Source organism: Dendrobates tinctorius, unplaced genomic scaffold, assembly GCF_039654945.1.
Source record: "Dendrobates tinctorius isolate UK_male_01 unplaced genomic scaffold, ASM3965494v1 ptg000016l, whole genome shotgun sequence".
NCBI lineage: Eukaryota > Metazoa > Chordata > Amphibia > Anura > Dendrobatidae > Dendrobates > Dendrobates tinctorius.
In genome coordinates this window covers 32,987,102-33,001,862 of record NW_027361684.1, presented here as the reverse complement: position 1 = coordinate 33,001,862, position 14,761 = coordinate 32,987,102, and the positions used below count along the sequence as shown (strand labels likewise).

The 14,761-nt window shown below is 41.9% G+C and overlaps 1 protein-coding gene across 1 annotated transcript in view; it reads right to left on the bottom strand.

Moving 5' to 3' along the window:
- Positions 1 to 14,761, bottom strand: part of SH2B2 (SH2B adaptor protein 2) — a 121,422-nt gene that overhangs the window by 25,068 nt on the left and 81,593 nt on the right. The window contains exon 3 of the mRNA XM_073565624.1: positions 4,387 to 4,488. Coding sequence (XP_073421725.1) covers positions 4,387 to 4,488 — 102 coding nt within the window. The remainder of the gene's footprint in view (positions 1 to 4,386; positions 4,489 to 14,761) is intronic.

The following is a 14,761-nucleotide window of genomic DNA, read 5'->3' as shown; positions in this document are numbered from 1 at the left end:
GTGTATTAATCCTTCATATATTTCATACTGTAAGGTAACAGCACCACCTGCTGGCCGTTTAATGCATAGATTCTAGTTTAATTTGCAATGTATTGTGGGATTGTTCCTGTTACATCATAGTCTTGTTTATGACACTGTGAGGGGAACAGCAGCCATTATTCTTCCATGTGTCTTAGGAGAAACTACGCCATTCGTGTTCTTCATGCTTCTTAAACAGCCTGCTCTACGCATAGTTGGTAAGCACTATCTAGGTGTTATAATCCTGTGTTTATAACGTTTGTTGTATTAAATAGGTAATCATCAGCTATGTATTACCCCATGGTACCTATGTATTACCTCATGGTACCTATGTATTACCTCATGTTACTGTGTATTGCAGACTATCTGTATTTTATGCTCTGTGCAGTTATATATTCTGAAATGCTCCTGTTATTGCATCCTATAGTTTCACCCTTTCCTGTCACATCTGCAATCAATAAAAGGTTACAATTTTACAGCCTCTTTTCTTAAAGAAGACAGGGGGTTTAGCTACATGTCTCATTGCGCACCCTGCTAATGTGTATGAGGACAGTATAATATCATTGTAAAACTGTTCATCTCACACCTCAATTCCAGTATAAAGAAAACGCAAAATGACAGGTGACCTTGTAATCATCCCCAGACATACGGACATGTTTGGATTTGGGTTGAGCTCCACATGGCTACTAGTTGTGTGGGATTTCTAAAAAATTCTCATTATTTGTGGGAAAAAGTTATCCCACGTCATAATTTTTGCAATATTACTACAAATCCAATAGTAAGAATATTTCATTGCAATGTCACAGTAATGCCACAATTATATTTTGTCTTGCAGGAGACTCTGTGTTGCCATGTTGTGCTAACCAAAAATAATATAAAATCTGGCTGCCATACAAATACGGCATTCATGTTATTCTAAAAGAAGAGTCAGAAAACTGCTTACTTGTTGGTTAAATTTCTTCAAAATTGCAGATCACCCCTTAAAAAGGTATTATCATAATCCAAGCTATCCACTATCCATTCCCTTGAAAGAGTTACTCCCATCCAGGGCTGTGGAGTCGGAGTAATGGAGTCGGAGCCCATTTTGGTGGAGTGAGAGAGTCGGTGTCATGGAAATTGAGGAGTCGGAGTCAGAGGTTTGGCTTACCGACTTCACAGCCCTGGTATCAGGGAATCGGAGTCGTGGAGTATCACGTTGAAGTCGGAGTCATGGAAATTGAGGAGTCGGAGGTTTGGCTTACCGACTCCACAGCCCTGCTCCCATCTTCCCATATAAACAAAAGAAAAAAGTGTTAATATCTCAAAATCGTCTGAAAACTTTTAAGCAGGAAGTTGGAAGAGTGTTTTCTTCAGACGTATATTTATTGGAGCAGTTCATAGATAAGCAGTGTGAAGGTTTTATTGCCCTCTGATTGCGGTCTGGTTCTGTGTTGTGATAACCCCAGAAGGTCTGAGGAGCAAATTCCTTAATTGATGAAAAAAGACATAAATCCATGCGACACATTCATACCTGCACTGAATGTGTCGAAAGTTTTCATAAATTTGTACTCAGAGATTCTTTTCTCTCTCTGTGACTTGAAGTTGCCTTTTAATACAAGTAATTTAATGTCCATCATGCTATGACCAGGGATACAAAAATGTTTTGCCACAGGTAGATCTGTGGTATTTTAATCATCTGGACGGAGACTGAGCAACAGCTAAAGACGTTCCACGAACAGTTTAATCAATTTCATTCCACCATCAACTTAACACTCAACTATTCCAGCACTGAAATTAACATTTTAGACACCATCATTAAGCTAAAGAACAATGAAATAGAGACATCCCTGTAACAGAAGCCAATCGACCCGTCCAACATACCTTAAATGGGACAGTTTCCATCCAAAACACATAAAGAACTCTATTATCTACAGCCAAGCCATCAGATACAATTGTATATGTTCCAACCCCATGGATAGAGGCAAACACCTCGGTCGCCTCAGAAAAACCTTTCTGAATCAGGGCTACCATCCAAGAACAATTGAAAACCAAATTACATGGGCCACCAGAATATCAAGGAATCACCTGCTACATTACAAAGCTAAAGAAGAGAATAACCGGGTGCCTCTAGTGGTCACCTACAATCCAAATCTGGAGGTGCTAAGGGGAGCTGCACATAAATTACAACCTTTACTGCAAAAAGATGCTCGACTACAATTCATATTTCCAGACCCCCCACTGCTGTGTTTTAGGCAGCTCCCAAATTTTAGAAGCATAATTGTCAGAAGCTCCCTGTCCTCTCCAACAGCTGCAGGAACCATTCCTTGCAACCAGAAAAAATGTAAAACCTGTCCATTTATAATGACCACAGACAAGATAAAGATCCCCAACTCAGATCAGGACTACAAGATCCTAGGTACTTTCAGCTGCGTCACATCTAAAGTGGTGTACTTAATTATTTGTACTAAATGTCCAACTGGGGGTCTGTATGTGGGGGAGACCGGGCAAAAACTGAGAACAAGGATGAATTCTCATCGTCACACAATAAGAGAAAAAAGAATGGATCTACCTGTGGCAAAACATTTTTGTATCCCTGGTCATAGCATGATGGACATTAAATTACTTGTATTAAAAGGTAACTTCAAGTCTCAGAGAGAGAAAAGAATCTCTGAGTACAAATTTATGAAAACTTTCGACACATTCAGTGCAGGAATGAATGTGTCGCATGGATTTATGTCTTTTTACATCAATTAAGGAATTTGCCCCTCAGACCTTCTGGGGTTATCACAACACAGAACCAGACCGCAATCAGAGGGCAATAAAACCTTCACACTGCTTATCTATGAACTGCTCCAATATTTATGCTTATCCCTCTCCCATAACGACTATTCCGCTTCACATCACTTGTCTTATCTATTGTGTAATTTCTGTGCTGTCTTGTGTATAAATATGTGATTCTTCAGATTTTGTATTAGTCTAGCCTGAGGAAGAGACCCAAGTAGTCTCGAAAGCTTGCAATATGTTACCATCTTTTCAGTTAGCCATTAAAATGTATCAACCACTGAGGACTCTCAATTCTAAATATTCTTCTATCTACTGGCTAACAAGGATCAAAGATATATATCTTTCCTTCTTCAGACGTGTGATGTTGGGTGGAAGCGATGAGGTTACTACTCCTAACTGCTTTTCCAGGTTTGCATTGGTCTGGAGTCAACTCTTTGTGATGAATTTTGAAAACAACTCAAAGGAGACGCCCCGGGCATATAGACATCGCAGGAAACACCGGGGGAGTACAGACATCGCAGGAGACGCCAGGGGAAAATAGACATCGCAGGAGACGACAAGGGTGTATAGACATTGCAGGAAACACCGGGAACATACAGACATCGCAGGAGACGCCCAGGGCGTATAGACATGGCAGGAAACACCGGGGCGTATAGACATGGCAGGAGACGCCAGGGGCGTATAGACATGGCAGGAGACGCCAGGGGCGTATAGACATGGCAGGAGACGCCGGGGCGTATAGACATGGCAGGAGACGCCAGGGGCGTATAGACATGGCAGGAGACGCCAGGGGCGTATAGACATGGCAGGAGACGCCGGGGCGTATAGACATGGCAGGAGACGCCGGGGCGTATAGACATGGCAGGAGACGCCAGGGGCGTATAGACATGGCAGGAGACGCCAGGGGCGTATAGACATGGCAGGAGACGCCGGGGCGTATAGACATGGCAGGAGACGCCAGGGGCGTATAGACATGGCAGGAGACGCCAGGGGCGTATAGACATGGCAGGAGACGCCGGGGCGTATAGACATGGCAGGAGACGCCGGGGCGTATAGACATGGCAGGAGACGCCAGGGGCGTATAGACATGGCAGGAGACGCCAGGGGCGTATAGACATGGCAGGAGACGCCAGGGGTGTATAGACATGGAAGGAGACGCCAGGGGCGTATAGACTTCGCAGGAAATGCCCGGGGCGTATTGACATCGCAGGAGATGCCCGGGGCGTAAAGACACCGCAGGACAGGCTGGGGACATGTGCACATCACAGGACAGTCTGGGGCTGCAGCTGCTATCATGGTTATACATGGGACTGTAGTACGGGGTGCAGAGCACGTTGACTCCAAGGCACGTCATCATCTTCAGTGTACGCGCCGCAGCATTCTGCATTGAACGCTGTGTGTGCATGCTCGCAGTCTCAGGAGCAATTAAAGGGTCCATGGACGGCAAAATGCATCCGCTAGCCTGAGCACAACAATATCCAGGAATCTGCCCAGGGGCCACACAGAGGGCCGCAAACGGTGCGGGGGGGGGCGGAGGTTCCCCACCCCTGATCTACATGATAAAAATGTCAGTATCTATACATGTGTCTGCAAAAAAAGTTTTACCTTCAGTACAAACGTGTTGTCCTTGTCAGGCATCTCCAGCGGCATCGTAGTGCGGACCTCGATAATCGCAGAGAGAGGAATGCTTACTTTAGGCTTTGAAGACTGTAAGAAATAAATGAGCGTATTACTACCATATACAGTAGATGTATGGTTCCAGTAGCTCAAGTACTATCATTGGCATTAACATAAAAGTAAAGGAAAGAAAAGAAAATGAAATTTCTCCACTGTCATAATAAAAGAATATTTCCAAACATGAACCTTGCGAGGTGGCACCTAAATGATGTCTGGGCAGCACTCGTGTGACTGATCCCCTGTGATATCGTTTTGAGTAGTTCAGTAAGGCTAAGTGCACACATTGTTTTTGCTCCCTGTTTTGCGGTGGCTCTCTGCTACTTTCCTTCACAATAAAACCCCTTAGACTGTGTGCCCAAAATGAGTTTTTGATGCTGCATATTTTTGCAGGGTCCAAAACGCAGCATCTTACAAATTAGGGTCTATAGGAACATCAAAGTATATGCTGGGAAATTTGCAGACAACTCTTCTGAAAAATGCTGCAGGCTGCTGCCACAAGGAGGAGCTAGCTGCACATGTATTTATATTGTCATTATGGCCTTCAAATATGTATTTACAAGGATTGAAAGAGGAAGTCAACAGGATATCCAATGTGTAACTAAAGGTATGAGTATATGGCCCCTTTAATGCTTCGTTCATACCTTTTCTAGCAGAATCCCTTTGGGGCATTTTTGAAGTTTTAACCTCAAGAACATATCGGTGAGGGGCTTCACTCACTCGCTCTGCTGTATTTCATCACCCACCGCCGGCCTCTGGTCATTGAATTTCAGAAGGTCACTTTTCCCTCATAGACCGGTCTCACCTGTACAGGCATCTTTATTACCCGGGTTCGTTAAATCAGAAGAGAGGTGCCTGAGCATTATAGATAGATGATAAAGATAGATAGATAGATAGACACACACACTGAATATGTTGCATTGTTTACAAGATATCTTCTTGTCATTCCTATAGGGGTTCGCATATATACCCCATTAGTCGCCTGTGCCCCTATAAATTTGGCATTGCCCTCCTTGTTGTGATATGGGCATTTTTTATCTTGAGCATTTTTCGCCTTTTGTACTTTTTTTTTCTCTTTCGTATGACATTAAGGGATTGATTTCATATAGATTTTTTCAGATTTTTTTTTTTTTTCAACCTGCCCGTTATCCATCTTACTGTATATGAAATAAAAAAAGAAGAAATAAAGAATTTCTGAACTTCTCATACCACTATTCCTAGACCCATTGACATGAATGGGTGATTGTGATAAGATTTGTGGATCGGCAGGTCTCCTTTTTATTTTATTTTTTGTAAACAATTGGCAGGCAAATTAAAAACATACATGGGAACATGCCTATAGAGTATACAGTAATGAGCACTAGCTCTATCTGCAAGAAAAAAATGGACAGAACATGAAAATAAAATACCAATGTGTGAACGGGGCCTAAAATTCAGAAATTCAAGGGAACTATTTCTCATATTAACTCGGTATGATGGCAGCCCTGAGCCTAATTTTGAATGAAACTGAGCAATCCCTTTAATTTATTCTGAGAAGCCCCTAAAAATCAGGAGGGTTGTCACATCTGCGATCTGCTCAGGAAATGTTTTCCTTACATGCGACAGACAGCTGGGAAGCAGGCAGCGACATTGCAATTTGCTAACAAATCACCCTGCACAATATGAAGTGTCTGGATCTGTACAATTTATGTTTTCACATATGTCACTAGATGTGCCATGTATGTGATCATTATAGACCAGACCATCACACAAGCCACTGGTATCTCCCAAATGGAGTAAAAAGTCATCAAAGGGTCAAAAGAAAGCTCCTAATTTCCGAGAGGAAAGGAGCAATCACTTAATGAAGACGTCACAGGGTAGAATTTCATTGAAAGAGTCCAAAACAGAAAAATAATCCAGGAGAAAAAGATTCTCCAGGGAACAATTAATTGTATCAGAAGCTGCGAGAAGCATCTGTAATGTAAAATACCCAGTCGCTCTCCCAAATAAGAAGACAATGCATTATGGAAGGAATTAGCATGTCTCCTATGACCCAGCACAATATTGAGAGCTGATGATGAGGGCTCATACATAATTCACACACGTTATGTTACAGTCTGTGCCTTAGGCAAATCTCCCAGCCTCCAGCGCCAATTATGCAGAATTGTAATGTCTTATGTAGCATGCTGCATGGATTATTATGTTACCGTTCACATTATCGCCAGCTGAAAGTGTTGGAGTATTTAGCAGATCTGGAAACTACATCAGAATATATCTGGTAACACAATGATCAGCGACTTAATAGAACAAGGATACTAATGTTTCGCTAGTGTCGTCCTAATTCTCTATTTAAGCCTTTCTTCTACTCCTCTCTATAGATCTTGTGCCAAAATTCCGATCACGTTAGCGCCCTCTATAGGTGGTAGCTGCCCGGTCATCAAAGTCCCATCTATTAAAGCATCACTCCAGCAGTTTTTTTTATTCTAACCCTGGAGTTGTGCCAGTAATTTAAGTTCTCGGTCCCTACTATTTTACTCACCTGCTGCCATCTTCATCCGTTATCGGTGCCGGTCTGGTCGGTCTCCCAACAGTTTGTGACCTACCGGGTTGCTCCAGTGTTTGCTGGTGATCCAAAAGTCACTACTCAGTTTAAGTCTATGAGAGCCAGAGCAGGAATCCCATAGACTTACACTGAAAGCTGGTGACCGTTACAGCTGACTTCCAGTCAGAAGTTGCGATTACAAGATGAATGTTTAGGCCTGGTAGAGCAGAAGACAGCGGCTGCTGAGTATAATACTAAGGTCAGGGAACTTAGATTAGTGGCGTCACTCCAGCGCTGAAATAAAAAAAAAATGCTGGAGTGGTGTTTTAAAGGGAATAAGTCATCAGAAGATTACCTGTTGTTTAAATCAGGTTTTTATGTTTTATTTTCCGTGTAAATCTCTGAAATATGTGATTCAAATGGAACCCCCAGCAGAAGATTCCCTATAATGAGGCAGATGAAGGCACAGTGGACGCCGTCAGACCTATTTTATGTGTCCATAAAAGTGCAGCCGGCCACAGTTTTGTGCATTCTGAAAAGGAAGACATTGCTGAACAGAGACCAGACAGAGTCTAGAATAATTCTGCTGCCTCATTATAGTGAAGGGATCCATCGGAGGTTTCATCTGAATCATGTCACTGAGAGATTTAGATTTAAGATGTTAGTGCTCAGCGTAGAGCGCAGGATAAATGTGATCCCAAACATTATGTGTGATCCCAAACATTATGTAAAATATTCACACTAAAAGCTTCAACTCAATACACAAAAAAAACCAAGTCTCCACTCAGGTTCATCATCTGTTAACAGAAATATAGGGGGGGTTCCACGTAACTGGTAGTACAAAGGCTCTGTAAAAGCGAAATTGCTCCTCACCCTCCAAAAGAAAGTCAGCAAATTCTGAGCTCCCAAACCCTCTCCCTTCTGAGCCCCAGTGTGCCTAAACCACATATAGTGTACACATGCTTGGTATTTCTTTAGTGACGAGAGCCCACCTAACTTATGGGTGCATGTCTCCAGAAGCACAGCACAGGCTGGGCTTAATGTACTGGTCACTACAATAACAGTTTTCAATTTTCACTCTGAAACATCCCCTGCTGCTTGTTTCTGGAAAATATCGATGGAGTCAAAATCGTCACTACATCTGTAGATAAATTCTCAAAGGGGTATAATTTCCAAAATAGGGTCAATTGAGGCAGGGATTCTGCTTTTCTATCACTTAGGGGCTCTTTATATGGAGTCCGCAAACTATTCTAGGAAAAACTGTGCTCCAGGAGGCAAAGAGCTCTCTGTCCCGCTCCGTCCCTCCTGAGGCTCATCTTGTGGCTAAGCAGTACTGTACAGCCACATATGGGGTATTGCCACATTCAGTAGAAATTGTGGGAAAAATTTTTATGCTGCTATTTCTACCCACTTCTTGTGTGAAAATTTAAAATCTGGAGCTAAGAGGCTCTCCCAGTGGGTGATGACATTTACAAACTGTAAAATCGGCACTATAATATGGCGCTCCTTCCCTTCTGAGCTTTCTGTGCCTGAGAAGTATTTCCCGATTACATGTAGGGTATTAGTGCACTCAGGAAAAAAATGGACCACAGTTTGTTGTAAAAATTTCTTTTATTAGCCCTTAGAAAAATAAAAACTTGGGGCTAAAACAACATTTTAGTGGTAAAAATGTAATTTATTCTTTCTTCACCGCTCAATGGCATAAAATTCTGTGAGGCACATGTAGTGTCAATGTAAGGTTCAGCCAGGACCGTAGTCGTGGCCAAGGACTCCGGGGCAAAGTAGTCCTGGCCTCCCCTCACATAGACATGACCGTTTTCTGTCAGCATACCTGTTGCTTTCTCCAGCTCCCCCTCAGGGCTTTCTGTTATGCGCTACACATTCTCCTCAGACGATGTGGAACAAACAGAGTCACAGCCCTGTTCAATACTTGAACAATCAACTTTACTGTTTCCTTTACACAACGAATACATATTCACTCCAGCATCAGCATCAGGGTTGGCAATGGACATTTTCTCCTCTGTCCCAGTCTTTCCCTCTCTCCCACTAAGCTCGCTTCCGGGATGGACCGTGCTCTCCGGTCTTTCAGCATCAACTCTGCTCAGCCTTACTCCAGTAGTGGACCCTCTTAACCGTTTAGCCCCAGGCTCAAGAATATCCACAGATGAAATAAGCTGCCACATTCTAAGTGACCTGCCCATACTGCTTAGTCGTCTTCTGGCAACTGCAGACCCACTAATTCTGCACTGTGAGCACTTCTCCTCGTGTTACTCCCCGATGAGATACTAGCCCGAATTCTGAATGACTGGGCTCTTGACTTTAACATTACGGAGCCAACAGCCCTGTCAGGGCGCTCCTACCCAACTGATTCAAATTCCAGATGCTCCCTGGCTTAACAGCTGTTAGCCCCTCTTCCCAAAGCCATAACTTTTTTTATTTTTTGGTCTAAATGGCCATGTGAGAGTTGGTTGTACTTTTGAATGACTCCATTGGTTTTAACATATCATGTACTGGAAATGGGGAAAAAAAATCCAAGGGCGGTGTAATTGCAAAAAACAGTGCAATCCCACAGTTGTTTTTTTAAACCATGTTCACTAAATGCTAAAACTGATCTGCCATTATGATTCTCCGGGTCATTACGCGTTCATAGACATCAAACATGTACAGGTTTTTTTCTTTAAGTGGTGAAAAAAAATTCCAAAAAGTTTTTTAAAAAACCGTGCCATTATGCAATACACGTAGTGTCTCCATTTTTCGTGATCTCGGGTTGGGTGAGGGCTTATGTATTGCGTGCCGAGCTGCCGTTATTATTGATAACATTTTGATGCAGATACTATCTTTTGTTCTCCCGTTATTGCATTCTAATGCAATGTTGCTGCGACCAAAAAAACGTAATTCTGGCGTTTTTACTTTTTTCTCGTTATGCCGTTTAACGATCGGGTTAATTTTTTTTCATATTGATAGATCGGGCGATTCTATTGATTTTTTAATTGCTTTATTTCAAATGAGGAGAAAAGGGAGGTGATTCAAACGTTTTTTTAACTTTTTGCCACCAGGTGGCGCTCACAGTAATCTGGCTATGACAACCATAGAGGTCTGCTGGAGACCTCTGGCTGTCATACCAACCCATCGGTGACCCGCGATCACATGTCGTGGTGACCAATGGGCGGGATTTCCGGCGCGCTTGCCGGAAGCGCGAGTTAAATGCTGCTGTCAGAGACGGACAGCGGCATTTAATGGGTGAACAGCTGTGGGTGGATCACGATTCCACCCGCGGCTGTTACGGACACATGTCAGCTGTATATATCAGCTGACATGTGCCTGGAAAGATGCGGGCTCAGCGACGGAGCCTGCACCAAACAGGGGAAGTCCGACATTGGTGTACTATTACGCCCGATATCGGAAAGGGGTTAATATATATAAAAAATCTGAAGTCTTGCAGGTTTATAATGGAATCATATTTCCTGAGATGTTTCAAGAGTCTCATTATCATTACAGGCAGGATTACAATGAAAGGTTGCATCTCTATGTACAGTAAATAACACAGGATCCATCGCTCACTAGAGGTGATATGCAGCTCCCCTCATATGCACTCACAATTATCAAAACTCTGATGACAGCGTGCTCACTACAGCAATACAATTCAGTATGGCCTGAGTCAGTCTGTTGCTGCTCATGTCGAGGTGCCCAACAGTTTTGTTTTGTTTTGTTTGTGTACAAGAAAAGACACTGCTGTCTGAATGAAGTTTTAAAGTGAATACATTTTAAATCAATAATTTATAGATGCATCCAAAAATGGTGTCATTAAAAATATATCCATTATGAAAAAACAAATCCTCAAATTGATGGAAAAATTAAAAAAAAACAAAACTTCTCCTTGTTGAAAAATGCAAAATGAAAAAAAGTTGCTTAATCATCAAAGCACAAAATGCTCATTATACCACAATAAGTCAGACACGGAGCAGCTAATCAGAAACAGGGAAACGATAAGCATAGAGTGCGGCCTGGAAACCATATTTTATTCTTCCCTGTAAGTGTACACATCCGTACATTAGACCGGTGCTGCTTGTAGGCCAAATGAATCATGGAGACGGCACTGTAAGTAGTGACCTAGAGCCTATCGATCTAATGGGCTCCTGGAGCTTATTGATCTCGTGCGCTTCATTGCGGTGCATCTTACTAACTAGCGCACTTCTTGGGATACAGTGTAATAGTCTTTCCTTTGTTCTCATCATTAGCTACAGTATATGTCGGATTTCGGAGTGCATGACCTCTTACTTACAACAAGCTCCATCCCCTTCGCTGTGTTGTGGAAATGTATCCTAAGACTCCTGGGAATTTGGGGTCATTCTTCATTCCTGTTCTGCATTTATTTAACTAATTCACCATCTGTCTCCCCTAAAATACCATCTGCCCCCGCACTAGAATAGATTACTTGGTCATGCTTGAAGGCCGTCACATACTTACCCAAATTTAAAAAGAAAAAAAAAAGCAAAAACACATAAAAAGTTGTATAATTTCATCTGTATCTCCCGCACCCGCATTATGAGTACCGGAGCCATAGTTTGCTGATGCCCAGGGTTTATGTAATACACCTTTATATTTTATTTGTTATATGCCATTTATTTCTTACCTTCTTTGCTGTATATGCCTCCAGCTTTCGTAAATGTCCCTTTCAAAAATTACCTTTTCCCCTTGAGTTTTGGAGTCTACTAAACACATGTAACCTCAAATGATGGGCCTGAGAATAATTCCAGGCTAGACGTTATCATTTACACATTTGTTTCAAAGGGTTACATCTCCCAAAATATGAAAGGGGAAAACTTAATGATTGCTAGGAGTCCAAACACTGGGATCCCCACTGATCCCTAACAATGGGGCCGTGGAACCAAGAGAATACCCATCTTGAATGAAGCAGAGGGTAACACGCTCTACCTTCGCTCGTCTGAGTGCAGCGCAGACCATGAATAAAGCGGAAGTCGAGCGTGCTTGCCTCTTCTTCCTTCAAGATGGGTGTGCTCCTGGTTCCAGAATCCCATTCTAAGTATCGTTGGAGGTGCCCATGGCCGGAGCCCCATCGATCACTAAGTGATCCTTTATTCTGTAAATAACCCTTTAACCTCATCAAGGAATAAAAATGTATCTTTACTTGGAATATACCAATGTTTTTGAAACCTGACAGCACCCAAAGATATTCTCTCTATTAACTTTCATGCGTCCATAATGTAATACCATCGTATTTTTTCACTTAGACCCAGATCCCAAATTATTTCACTGAATCAAACGCAAAAACATAAAAATCACTAAACTTCTATGCAGAGAACGGTCAATAGTCCTCTATTCCCTGCACAGCGGCCAATAGAAATAGCTTTCTGATTGGCTGGTCAGGGAAGGAGCACAGCGGAAATAAGTAAGGGACAATATTCTCAGATGCCAGAGGGGGAAGAAGACTCATTCTACAGTTGTGGGAAAGTGTTTGCCCTCTTCCTGATCTCCTACATGCTTGTCACACTTAAATGTTTCAGATCACCAAACAAATTTAAATATTTGACAAAGATAACACAAGTAATCACAACATGCAAGTGTATAAAAGAAGGTCTTTATTATTAAGGGAAAAATAAATCCAAGCCTACAGTGCTCCGTGTGAAAAAGTGATTGCGCCCTAAACCTAATAACTGGTTGAGCCACCTTTAGCAGCAACAACTGCAATCAAGCGTTTGCGATAACTGGCAATGAGCCTTTTGGAGTCTCTGGAGTAATTTTGTCCCACTCTTCTTTGCAGAATTGTTGTAATTCAGCCTCATTGGAGGGTTCCGAGCATGAACCATGTTTTTAAGTCATGCCACAGCATCTCAATTGCACTAAGGTCAGGAATTTGACTAGGCCACGTCAAAAGTCTTAATTTTGCTTTTCTTAAGCGATTCAGAGGTGGACTTGCTGGTGTTTTGGATCATTGTCCTGCTGCATAACCCAAGTGCACTTCAGCTTGAGGTCACGAACAAATGGACAGACATTGGCCTCCAGGATTTTTTGGTAGACAGCAGAATTCATAGTTCCATTTACCATGCAAGTCTTCCAGGTCCTGAAGCAGCAAAACAGCCCTAGACCATAACACTACCACCACCATATTTTACTGTTGGTATGATGTTCCTTTTCTGAAATGCTGTGTTATTTCTACATCAGAAGTAATGGAACATACACCTCTCAAAAAGTTCAACTTTTGTCTCATCAATCCACGGAGTATTCTTCCAAAAGTTTTGGGGATCATCAAGAAGTTTTCTGGCAAAACAGATGCGAGCCTTTATGTTTTTATGGCTCAGCAGCGGTTTTCATATTGGAACTCTGCCATGCATGCTATCTTTGCCCAGTTTCTTTCTTTTGGTGCATTCATGAACACTGACCTTAATTAACTGAAGCAAGTGAGGCCTGCAGTTAATTGAATGTTGTTGTGGGGTCTTTTGTGACCTCTTGCATGAGTCGTCGCTGTGCTTTTGGCGTATTTTTGGTTGGCCAGCCACCACTGTTCCATGTTTTCACCATTTGTGGTTCGCTGGAGTCCCAAAGCTTTAGAAATGGCTTTATAACCTTTTCCAGACTGATATATCTCACTTAATTTGTTTCTCATTTTTTCCAGAATTTCTTTGAATCGTGGTATGATATCTAGCTTTTGAGGATCTTTTGGTCTATTTCACTTTGTCAGGCAGGTCCTATTTAAGTGATTTCTTGATTGAGAACAGATGTGAAAGTAATCAGGCCTGCGTGTGGCTAGGGAGTTTGAACTACGCTTCCCAAAGATGTGATAAACCTCACTTAATTTATGTTTTTATTCACTTTTTCATACAGGGCCCTGCAGCTTTGGATTTTTTTTCCTTTAAAATTAAAGACCTTCATTTAAAAACTGCATTTTGTGTTTACTTGTGTTATTCTTTGTCAAAAGTTTCAGATCACCAAACAAATTTAAATATTAAATTGTGACAAACATGCAAAAGAATAGGAAATCAGGAAGGGAACAAACACTTTTTCACACAATTGTATCTAGGACTCATCCCACAGCAGCAAAGATGTGCAGCATCAAAAACGAAAGCAAATTATTACATATTTTTATGGTAGGAATGCTAAAAATTTCTTTTAAAAATTAATAAGAAAAATAGTTGAAGGGTGTTCTGCCACACACCATTTCCCCTCATCCCCACCATTCAGTAATTTTGACCATACATAGAGAAATTTAACATGTACAAAAGCAAACACAATAAAGCATCATTCAGACATCTATAAAATCATGCACATAGTTTTCAAGGACAGAATATCCATATGATTTATGGGGCTTCTCACATGTCTCCAGTTTTTGCGGACACATGAACATCTCCTTTTTTGATCTGAATTATGGATCATGGATCAAAATTACCCATACAAGTTTATGGGTCCATATAAAATCACTGACAGCCCATATTACAATCCATGTGCTGCGCATGATTAATACTGTAGTGGATTGGAGAAGTTTTGCAATTTATATATTTTTTTTCATATGAGAAAACCAGTGATCATAAAAACTGACACACGGACCAAAATCTGATGAAAATTGGACCTTTTTGAGCCCCAAAAACATTACTTAAAACGCCACTCCAGCATTTTCTTTTCAGTCCTGGGGTGGTGCTTCTAACGTGAGGTCACTGCCCCCGGTCTTATATACAACCCCATCATCTCCACCTTTTTTCGACGCCGCTCCGGTCCTGAGGCACCAACTACTGACCGCAGCTTCTGATTGGCGGGAAGTCAGAAGTTACA